This window comes from Antechinus flavipes, chromosome 2 (genome assembly GCF_016432865.1).
Source record: "Antechinus flavipes isolate AdamAnt ecotype Samford, QLD, Australia chromosome 2, AdamAnt_v2, whole genome shotgun sequence".
NCBI classification, from domain to species: Eukaryota; Metazoa; Chordata; class Mammalia; order Dasyuromorphia; family Dasyuridae; genus Antechinus; species Antechinus flavipes.
Window position 1 is genome coordinate 481,741,141 of NC_067399.1, and position 12,586 is coordinate 481,753,726.

General features: G+C 33.5%; 1 protein-coding gene across 2 annotated transcripts in view; it reads right to left on the bottom strand.

Annotated features, from left to right (window-relative positions):
* VPS35 (VPS35 retromer complex component) overlaps positions 1-12,586 on the bottom strand; it is a 35,849-nt gene that overhangs the window by 16,669 nt on the left and 6,594 nt on the right. For both annotated transcript variants that reach the window (XM_051979784.1, XM_051979783.1), the window contains exons 2-5: positions 12,480-12,578; positions 3,416-3,512; positions 2,661-2,784; positions 137-319 (exon numbers count right to left, since the gene is read on the bottom strand). In XM_051979784.1, the coding sequence (XP_051835744.1) occupies positions 137-319; positions 2,661-2,784; positions 3,416-3,512; positions 12,480-12,578 (503 nt within the window). The remainder of the gene's footprint in view (positions 1-136; positions 320-2,660; positions 2,785-3,415; positions 3,513-12,479; positions 12,579-12,586) is intronic.

The following is a 12,586-nucleotide window of genomic DNA, read 5'->3' on the forward strand; positions in this document are numbered from 1 at the left end:
CTGAAGTAATCATGCCATTGATTTAACATTCATGCAAAACAACAGGGGGTAAAGAATATTAAAAGAATATTCATTTGAAAAAACAAAGATAAAAATAGCTATGGTATGTGATTCTAACACAATTATCATCTCTTACTCTGTTGGCTCTCCTTCATCTGGCAAAATGTTTCTGGTACACTGAAGAAGGTAATTTCGAAGAAACAGACCTCTTAAGGGATGCTGTACACCACGGCACATTTCTACCAAATCTTTTAAAATATCTTTTCTGGACTGAGGAAATGACTTGACATAAACAACTCCCACTGTAATAAGTAGGTAGCTAGAAGAAATGAGAATAAATTTGATTAAAAATGAAAATATTAAAATAGAAATCTTTCCACTGAGATAAGTAAATATACAGACCAGGAAAAAAATTCTAAGAGGCAAGTCTAGAAAGGAGAAATGCAATTAAGTCATCTAATAAAACCTCTAGTCTCAAATGTTTAACTTTATGATAGCTACAAACACATTCATTCAGGTAATATGTAAATCTTCTATCTTGTTTTCTTAACTAACTTTTAAAAATACTGTTTTAGAAAGGTTCCATTTTTGGTTTCTTTCATTTCCATTGGTATTAAAGGAATCCTGGCAAAATTCAGAATACCATCTGAATTAAAAGAAAATATAACCTGTAAAAGTTTTAGAAAGAGAAAAAATTACCAGTAACTATGTCAAATTCTAAAGCTTTAAATACTGGGCTAATTAGAAAACTGAGAAAAAAATTTTACATCCAATGTTTCTGATTAAAGGCCAGATTTCTAAAATACAGAGAAAATTGACTCAAATTTTTAAGAATACAAGCTATTACCCAACTGATAAGTGATCAAAATATATGAATAGACAATTTTCAGATGAAGAAATTAAAGGCATTTCTGGTCAAATAAAAAAATGCTCTAAATCATTGATTAGAGAAATGCAAATTAAAACAATTCTGAGGTAGCACTTTACATCTCTCAGATTATAGTCATCTTAGTCACGAGATTAAGATGACAGGAAAAGATAACTTAAATGTTGGAGGGGATATGGGAAAACTGGGACACTTAATACATTATTGGTGGAGTTGTGAACTGATCTAAACATTCTGGAGAGCAATTTCGAACTATGCCCAAAGGGCTATCAAAAAACTCAGCAGTGTCTCTACTGGATCTGTATCGCAAAGAGACCATAAAAAGGGGGAAAGAACCCACATGTGCAAAAACGTTTGTGGCAGCCCTTTTTGTAGTGGCAATGAACTGGAAACTGAGTGGATGTCCATCAGTTGGAGAATAACTGAATAAGTTATGGCATCTGAATGTAATGGAATATTATTGTTCTATGAGAAATGATGAACAGATAATTTCAGAAAAGCATGGAGAGACTTACATGAACTGATACTGAATGAAATGAGCAGAACCAAAAGAGAACCTTGTACACATTAACAAGATTGTGTGATGATCAACTAACTGTTATGGACTTGGTTCTTTTTAACAATATGGGGAGTCAGATCAATTGCAATAGTCTTTTGATACAAAGAAACATCCACCTCCAGAAAGAGGACCATAGAGATCGAATATAGATTATAAGATAGTATCTTCACCTTTGTTGTTTGTTTGCTTGTTTTTTCTTTCTCATGATTTTTTTCTCTTTTGATCTGATTTTTCTTATATAGCATATGTGGAAATATATTTAGAAGAACTGTACATGTGTAACTTATATTGGATTATTTGCTGTCTTGGGAGGGAGGGAGGCAGAAAAATTTGGAATACAAGATTTTGCAAGGATGAATATTGAAAACTATCTTTCCATGTATTTTGAAAAATTAAAAGCTATTATTATTTTTAACATGCTAGACGAATTTTGCATTTCACTCTACTGGAGCTACTGAAGATTCTTGAGCAAAGGAATGATGTGGTCAGATGTATACAACAGGAATACTAATTTAGCAGTTATGTGGAGAACAGATTATTGGGGGTGAATAGATAGATTGGAGCAGAAGCTCAAATTAAAAGACTACTGCAGTGGTCCAGGTGATAGGTGATAAGGGTATAAACTAAATTGTTCTTATATGGGGGGGAGGAGGAGGGGCGGAAATGTAAGAGATATCAATGTAAAATCAACAAGATTCAGGGGAAAGGAATGAAGGGAGGAGTCAAGGAAGACTCTCAGGTTTTGAACATAGGTGCCTAGAAGTATGATGGTACACACATCAGAAAAAGTGAAGTCTGAAAGCAGGGTACATTTTGAGGAATCACAGGATCATAGACTTAGAAAAAACTTTGGAGGTCATCTAATCTGAACTCTAATGTGGGAAGTAACACTAAGTTGTTACAATGCAAGTCACGTTTCTAAATAAAGGAATAAACATTGACATTAAACCTCTTAACAACTGTTTAAACTACTCATAATCTTCAATAAAATAAAATGGAAACTTAACTATTCTGAAAACTTGGGGAGGAAAAAAAAACCTGAACTTAATCTTGTAGTACATTCCTATTTAGGTACTGGAAGAAATAAGAAATAAATTAATAATTTTAAGATTGGCAATATGGTACTTTAAAAAGGAATGTTACAGTGAAATGCTATAGGTGGGAGGAAATGTCATTTGTTAACATTTAAACTTCTTTGGTTTCTTTTTTACTTACAGTCTTGGGATAATATTTCCAGCGTACTGTACAAGTTCATAAAGATCTGCTACTTTCCTTCCTTTGGCAAATTCATCTGTCAAGTAGACCTCCAAATAGTGCAGCTCATCAGAAATAGCCATATCTTTCAATTTAGGATTAAGGACTACAAAGATATTTAGTCCAATCTAAGCACCACTTTATATTAATCTTGTTATCATTTGGAAGATTAAATTTTCAGTATAGCGTTCCATATTAGTAGCCAAAGAGTATATCAAAATGAAGAGACTTTAATTTTATTAGGTCTTCTTTTCTTAAAAGTAAACTAGCTATTCCCTAAAGGCATTTGGCCTTCTAGCTAAAATTAATCCAAGCTGTAAAATGATAGCTAGCTATAGAATATTGCTGACAGAATCAGGCAAGACTATGGAGTTAAAAAAATAAGGTTTATAGGTCAAAATTGCAGTATTTGAGAGGGAGAGGGAAGTAACAGCAACCTATTGGGTTGTTACTTGACAGTTTAACATTACTCATTCCCATTTATGTCATATTTGAAATGTATAAGATTAACATTAACAGATTAACATTAACCTACTCTCTAGAGTACTTATATTCATAAGTATAAAAAGTTACTATGAGACCAAGCTTTTCTTGTCTCCATTTAGCATATCTTCATGGATAAAGACATATTTGAAAGGCAATGGTTAACAAAAGAGAGTTATTTTTAAAAAAGAATTGTAATCCTACATATTTATCTAACAAGTTTCAAAAGATACAAAGTTCATAGTAGCTCTTTGGTGATAACATAGAAGTTCGAAGTTCACCAAGCATGTTAGAGGCATGTTTCAGAGCATCCATAAGTTTGTTTTTGTCCTAAATAAAAAAGAAAAACAAGGAAAAGAACTGTTAAAAACAATTACTTTCATAATGGCTCTAATTTTGTTACAAAGATTTGCAAGTTTTTAAACAATATCCTAAGAATTGTCCTAAGAAACAACAAATATGAGGACTTCAAAGAAATAGAGTAATACTTGAGTGAATTAATGCAAAGCAAATAAAGTATAGAGAAAGCAAAATGAATCTAAAAATAATTTTTCAAAAAATTATCAGTCCTGATGTTCTAGAACTAAAGGGTAAAATAGAAATTGAAAGAATCTACCAATTACCTCTTGCAAGAGATCCCAAGAGGAAAACTCCCAGAAATATTCTAGCCAAATTCCAATTACTCCCAGGTCAAGAAGAAAATATTGCAAGCACTCATAAAGAAATAATTCAAGAATAGTGGAGCCACTCTCAGAATAACACAATATTTAGCAGCTTTTACATTAAAGTATTGGAGGGACTAGAATATAATATTCCAGAGAGCAATGGAGCTAGAATTACAAGCAAGAATAACTTATCCAGCAAAACTGATATAATCCTTCAGGGGAAAAGGTGAACATTCAATGAAATAGACTTGTAACCATTTGGGATAAAAAGACCTGAGCTGAATAGAGAATTTGATTTTCAAAAACAGCATTCAGGAGAAGCATTAAAAAGTAAACAGGAAATGGAAATCATAAGGAACATAACAAGGTTCATCTATTTATATTCCTATATGAGAAGGTTATATTTGTAACTCATAAGAACAATTAGAAGGAGTATGTATGTATAAGCAGAGGGTACAGGTATGAGTTGAATATGAAGAGATAATATAAAAAAAATTAAGGGATAAAGGAGAAATATACTGGTAGAAAAGTAAAGAGAAAGGTGGAATGGTGTAAATTATCTGCCATAAAAGATGCAAGAAAAAGCTTTTACAATGGAGGAGAAGAAGAAAAAAGGGTGAGTGAGTGAATTTTATTCTCATCAGAATTGGCTGAAAGAGGTAACAACACACACACACACACAATATGGATATAGAAATCTATCTTACCCTATAGGAAAAAAGGAGCGAAAGAGAATATGAGAATGAAGCAAGGGTGACAGAAAAGAGGGCATACTGGGGGAGGGGCTTGTCAGAAGCAAAACACAAGGAGGGACAAGGTGAAAGGAAAGAAAACAGAATAAAGGAGGAAAATACAGTTAGCAATAGTAATTATGAAAAAAATTCTGAAGCAAATTTCTCTGATAAAGGCCAAATTTCACAAGTTCCCTACATGAAATTGAGTCAACTTTATTTTACAAAAAATAATAAGTGCCAAATGATAAATGATTAAAAGATATTAATTATCCCCCCAAAACTATAACATTATGCATATACTTTGACCTAACAATACCACTACTAGGCAGGAACCCCCCCCCCAAAAAAAGGGTAAAGAATGTATATATGTACAAAAATATTTATATCAGCTCTTTTTTCAGGGCAGAGAATTGGAAATTGAAAGGATGCCCATCAACTGAGGAACAGCTGAATAAATTTTGGTATGTGATTAGGATGGAATGTTATTGTTCTATAAAAAATAATGAACAGAATGCTACCAGAATAACCTGTAAAGTCTTCCATAAACTCTCAAGTAAAGTGAAATGTACTGTGTACACAGTAATAGCAAAGTTGTGGGATGATCACCTTTGAATGATTTTTGATATTCTCAGCAATACAACATCTAATACTACTCTGAGAGACTTAAGACAAAAAATGCTTTCCATATCCAGAAAAAGAATTGATTGTGTCTAAATATAGGCTTAAAAAAAAAAAAAAACTTTATTTCCCCTCCCCCCAAAAAAATCAAGAAATCTGTTTTCACTTGCAACAAGACTTTTATGGAAATGTTTTGCATAATTTCACATATGCCTTTTTAATTGGGGGGGGGGGGGAGGAGGGGAGAAGAGAAGGAGAGAGAATCCAGAACTCAAAATTTTAAAAACAAATGTAAAAAAATTGTTTTACATAAAACTGGGGAAAATAGAAACACTAAAATGTGGTGAGGAGGGAGGAAAGCAGAATGATAAATATCAAATATCTTGGAATGAAATTAGAGATATAATTAAAAACTTCACAAAAAATAAATAAATGAAAATATAAATATATATGAATATATTATATATAATATATAAATTTAAGAAACATAAATAAAAAAATTTTAAAAATAAAACAATGTAAATAAAAATTTTACTCAAATTTTACTCAAAGCCTTAAAGTGATTGCAGAAAACAAATGATGAAGAATACCCCTCTCTCTCTGGAGAGAGGCAAAAGAAAAGACTAAGGATATATTAAGTATAAAGAGAAAATTAAGATTTTAAATGGCATTTACAGATAAATATAGTCAGACTACTATTTAGGTTGACTTCACTGATTTTCTTTATTACAATAGGGGAGGAAGATATACTGGAAAATGACTAACAAAAGAAAACAAAAGCATCAATAAATATTTTTTAAAAGTGAATTTAAAAAGTGAGCCATTATATTTCTTCTTCAGTCATATTTACCTGTTGCTTCTACTTCCTCATAACCCATTCTCCAATCCCTTGCAATTTAGCTTCTGTCCCACAATTCAAATGAAAACAGCTTCTTCCAAAGTCACTAAATGACTTTCCTCATTCTTGACCTCTCTGCAGCATTTGATCATAACCCTGCAACTTTATGTTCTCTTCTATTTCAGACTCTAATACATTCTCATGGTGCTTTGACTTTCTTTGACTACACATTCTGCCTCCTTTGCTGGCTCATTTCCACCCAACTTTTTAAAAAGACTATTTTCCAAGGCTTAATTCTTATTCTCCTCTATCCTTCCCTATTATTTCTTTCCATGGACCTGATCAATTTGTTCAGAATAACAATCATTTATATAATACTTGCAAAGCACACTTCTTATCTTATTTAGTCCTCATAACAACCCTGTGAAATTATATTATTACCCCCAATTTACAGATGAAGAAACTGAGGCTGAGGTATTAAATTACTTGCCCAAGTTTACACAGTTAATAAATGTCTTGAAGCAGAATATGAATTCAAGTTTTCCCGAGTCTAAGTCTTGTGCTCTTACCCTCTGTGTCATCTAGATATACTATACCTTCATTCCCATGTCTTTAATTATTCCTTTATTTCTACCCCTAATATATCATCAGTGTACCAGCTCTATGCTTCCAACCATCTGACTGATAAGTATTTCTACCTAAATTTCTATCTAAAGACTGATATCTTAAGCAAATTCATCTTTCCCTCCAAAAACCCCCAAAAATCTCTATATCTCCTTTTACCTTTGCTACTTCTCTTGATAAAGTCAGGACCATAACCTCAGAGTCAGCATTGATTGTTCCCTTTCTCTCACTCACCAATTATCACATTTATTCTCAAGTCCTGCTGTTTCTACTTCTGTCATATTTCTTGTATCTGGCTTCTCTTCTCTACACTACACTATTTCTATAACTACACATTCTACTTTGGGCCCTCATCTTTTCTTGACCATGATTAACTTTATTAGTCTCCAAATAAGCCTTTCTGCCTCCATCTGTTTCCATCTGTCATGGTCATCCATTTATACTGGTATCCAAAATCCAATTCATGCACAAAACATCATCCTCATAAAGTCAATGGTCCCCTTCGAGAACAAAGGACAAATAACAACACACCAATGAGATCAAGTCACTCTTATGTTCAAATCTTCAGTGGTTCTCTACTGCTTAACAAATAAAATATAAATTCTTGAATTATACTAGAACATTTTCAACCTACCATATAAATTTATCTCTATAACTTCACCTTCACATATTATCTTTTCATTCAAACTGATCTTATGCTCCGACTCATGTTTTTGTCCTGCCATCTCTCATCTTGTAAACAATATATTGTGGGATTCTGGTTTTTAATCCACTCTGCTCTTTACTTCTGCTTTATGGGAGAGTTCATCCTATTCGCATTCACAGTTATGATTACCAGCTGTGTATTTCCCTCCATCCTGTTTTCTCTCCTATATGTACTTTTGTTCTCTTTTTCCACCCAGTCCCTCTTTAGTAGTTTCTAATCCATCCCACTCTAAATCTGCTCTCCCTTCAATCAGCCCTCCTCTTTTCTCATTCCTTTTTCTCCTGAAGTTTCTATCCTTCCTTCTATCCAGCCCCTCCCTTTTTTCTTCCTTTCTCCTCCTACTTCCTTATAGGATAAATAAATTTTTATACTCAAATGAGTGAATGCTATCCCCTCTTTGAGCCAAAACTAAAGAGATTAAACTTCAGACAATTCTCATCCCTCTCTGTTGGAACCCTAACCCACCCACTCTCCTAGCTGGCAGATAGTCCAATACATGTTAAATATATTAAAATATATGCTAACTCCAATATATGTATATATATTTATACAGTTATCTTGCTGCACAAGAAAAATCAGATCAAGAAGAAAAAAACTGAGAAAGAAAACAAAATACAAGCAAACAACAACAGAGAGAGTGAGAATGCTATGTTGTGGTCCACACTCAGTTCCCACAGTCCTCTCTCTGGATATACATGGCTCTCTTCATCACTGAACAAGTGGCACTGGTTTGAGTTATCTCATTGTTGAAGAGAGCCACAGATCTTATGCTCCGACTCATGTTTTTGTCCTGCCATCTCTCATCTTGTAAACAATATATTGTGGGATTCTGGTTTTTAATCCACTCTGCTCTTTACTTCTGCTTTATGGGAGAGTTCATCCTATTCGCATTCACAGTTATGATTACCAGCTGTGTATTTCCCTCCATCCTGTTTTCTCTCCTATATGTACTTTTGTTCTCTTTTTCCACCCAGTCCCTCTTTAGTAGTTTCTAATCCATCCCACTCTCAATCTGCTCTCCCTTCAATCAGCCCTCCTCTTTTCTCATTCCTTTTTCTCCTGAAGTTTCTATCCTTCCTTCTATCCAGCCCCTCCCTTTTTTCTTCCTTTCTCCTCCTACTTCTTTATAGGATAAATAAATTTTTATACTCAAATGAGTGAATGCTATCCCCTCTTTGAGCCAAAACTAAAGAGATTAAACTTCAGACAATTCTCATCCCTCTCTGTTGGAACCCTAACCCACCCACTCTCCTAGCTGGCAGATAGTCCAATACATGTTAAATATATTAAAATATATGCTAACTCCAATATATGTATATATATTTATACAGTTATCTTGCTGCACAAGAAAAATCAGATCAAGAAGAAAAAAACTGAGAAAGAAAACAAAATACAAGCAAACAACAACAGAGAGAGTGAGAATGCTATGTTGTGGTCCACACTCAGTTCCCACAGTCCTCTCTCTGGATATACATGGCTCTCTTCATCACTGAACAAGTGGCACTGGTTTGAGTTATCTCATTGTTGAAGAGAGCCACATCCATCAGAACTGATCATTATATATAGTCTTCTTGTTGCCGTGTATGATGATCTCCTGGTTCTGCTTATTTCACTTAGCTTCAATTCATAAAGCTCTCTCTAGACCTCTCTGAAATCATCCTGGTTAGACCAAGAATTTTTAAATTGTCTCTCCTGAATCTATTTTCCAGGTCAGCTGTTTTTTCAATGAGGAATTTAAATTTTCTTCCATTTTTCATTCTTTTTAGTTTGTCTGACTAATTCTTGATTCTTATAGAGTCATTAGCTTCCATTTATCCCATTCTAATTTTTAATATATATTTTTTTCAGTTAGCTTTTGTATCTCTTTTTCCATCTGATTAATTCCATTTTTCTAGGTGTTGTTTTCTTCAGTGGATTTTTTTTTTTTTTTTAACATTTGGCCAATTGTTTTTTTTTTTTTTTAAAGAATTGGTTTAGTGGATTTTTTTTTTTTTTTGCATTTAACCATGTGTATTTTTTAAGAAATTGTTTTCCTTTTCCACACTATTGACTCTCTCTTGCATACCTCATTTCTTTCCCCAACTTTTCTTCTATTTCTCTAATATGCCTTTTAAAGTCTTTTTTTTTTTTTTTTTTTTGAGCATTTTCAACAAGCCTCTTTGGACTTGAGACCAATTCACGTCATCATTTGAGATGTGGACATTTTGTTTTTGTCTGAGCTAATGTTTTGGTTTTCCATGTCAACACAGTGGCTTTCTATGGTTAAGATTCTTTTCTATTTCTTGCTCATTTTCTTTCTTTTTTCCCATTTTTGACTTTTAAGGTTGAGTTCTGCTCCTAGGGTCCAGGGAGCACTATGCCAAGCTTCTTGTGCCTCTCTGAGGCTTGACTTTGATCACAGGGCTCCTTGTGTTTGGTGTCTTGCTCACAGCAGAGGGTAGCTCTACCTTCTCTCTCCAGCCAACAACTTGGTTTCTCAAGCTGACAATTTTTGCCTTCTGTGCAGAGACTGGAGGATGCCCCACTGGTATGCACTGCAGCTAAGCTGCTATGATTAAGACCCTCTCACTGGAGTCTTAATCTCTTACTGGCTTTCCCATACACTATCTGAGTTAGGCTGAATACTGCCTTTCACCCCAGTGAAACTAATCTTTCTTGGAGTCCTTCCAATCTATCTTGAGTTGGAGAGTGATTTCATTCCATCAGACTCTGTTCAGAGGCTTAGTTTCATGAAGTATTTGAGGGAAACTGGGAAAACTCCAACAGCTTCCTGGTTTCACTGTCATCTTGGTTCTACAACTGGAACTCGTGCACTTGCTTTCTCTCATTACTATGCATTTGCTCATACTGTTAGTCATCTTTTCTCACATCAGATTTATCATGCACACTGTGGCCTCTCATTTGTAGTTATCATGCCCTCCCTTATTTCCCAATCATTGGTATATATGGGTATATGTATTTTATATACATATATACATAAGCATGTATAAATATGGATAGATATCTTCTCACATTCCCCCTGTCCATCTCATCCCATTAGAGCAAAGACTTTAGTTAGCATAGTTGTCTTTGTATACCCAGTACCTAAATATATGGTTTTGGATGTAGGTACATAATAAATGTTTATGGAATGGAATTTTTCAAGCCATATATAGCAAACCCTGCCAATTTTGGCAAACTCTAATAGGGGAGGGAAACTATGGCATATGTTCTCATTCCCTACCCCCAATTTTTATAGAATTAAGTCTACTCAATGCAAAGCTATTTACCCTATAGTCATGTCAATAAGTATTTTATTAAGAACCTACTATATGCCAGTCACTGCTCCAAGTGCTCAAAGAAAGCTCTCCTACCATTCACCCCAACTCCCTAAAAATACTTCCTGCTGTCAAGGAGCTAGCCTATAGTCTAATGGTCGAAAATCTCACCAAAGAAACAAAGGAGAGAACAACTGAATAGGAATATGAATACATAGAAATTAAGGATAATTTGGAAAAAAAGAAATAAAGCATAATAACATTAAAAGAAAGTATTCTCTTTACTCAAGCAAAACATATTGAGACAGGATATGTAGAGACAACAGAAGAAAACAAGTCAAAAAATCTATATACCATAATGTAAGACACACACACACACACACACACACACATACACACATACACACACACACACACACACACACACACACACAAACAAGTGCCAATAAAGGAATATACAAGTGTATCTGCAGAAAAAAAGTTCAATACACAGTGGTAAAATTTAACAATTCCACTGGAAAAAAAAAAAAGAAAAACAATAAATTCTGCAAACACCCAGATCTGCAAGTACAAAGGAAAGGAATTTCTAACTATATAATCTGCACCTACCAGAAAACACAAGAGGGAATGAAATTAAAAAATGAGCTCAAGATGTAGCCCACTGTGACCTTCCTCCAAATCTGAACTTATCCATAAATTAAAAAAGATTGGGGGGAGAGGGAGGGGCGGAGAAAGAGAGGGAAGGAAGTAGACATCCAAAGCAGTCATAGAGAGAAAACCAGACCTAAAGAAATTCTTTGTTTCTCAAACATCCCAAGACAAAAATATATGAAAGGTAATTGAATGTAGCAACAAAAGATGACAACAACAAAATAACAACAGATAAACCATTAAAAGACTTCTTTCTAAATATCTATAAGGAGACAAGGATAACAGCAGAAGTCAAACAGAAGTAATGTTGGAGAAAGGGTCTGAAGTATAACATACTAAACCTTATGACATATACAAATGAATCAATGTTTCTTTTTTTTCTTTTTTTGGTGCTAAAGTAGTTTAAAAACCCAAACAAACTCAACAACATTGACTCATTTGTTTAAACATAACTGAAGGAAGAATAAAATTGACTTTTAAATGTATTCAATAGCAACAAAAAATATACCACACAATTCATAAATAGCTAAAATACTTAGTACTGGGAAAGACAGATTAGTACCCCCAAATTTAAAATTGGTTGCATTTTTTCTTCAAATACCAATATAATGTGAAGAATGTGTATATTCCACAATTCCTTAAACTGTATCCATCTGCCCGTATCACCAATGACTATTTCAAGTTGTAACCTTCTAGAGATAGTGTCATACCTGTTTAAATTGTTCTACATGATGCTTTTTGAAAGTGAACATTTAAAATACAAACTGTCTTTGGCTCTTGCCTTTGGGCATAAAAGTGACAGAACAGAGATATGAAATGCAGTAGATTTTTTCCAGACTGGCTAGCACATTGATTTATTTTGCTTAATTATTTTTACTAATTACATGGGGGGAAAAGGATAAATTGGTAGATAATGGTGCAAAAGAATTAAAAATACTATCAATAAAATATCTTAAAAACACACAACAAACAAAAACACATAGCAACATTGTTACTACCTTGTTAATGAATATACACTTCTAAAAACTATAAGACCATGAATTAAAATGCAATTCTTTTTATTACATATCAAAAAATAACTAAGTTCATGTTAGCAAAATTTTATTTTTTAAAAAACATGTTTTTAATGACAGATTACAATAATGTAATAAGCATTACACCAGATACAATTAAGTTACAAAAGTTTCTTCAACATCATTCTTACCAGGCATCGTTTCATCTGGAATGATTGAACCTTCACTGCCTGAATAGCTTCATCTAGGAGCTTTTCCTGCTCATCCTGCGGTGACTGTTGTGTTGTAGGCTGAAAAA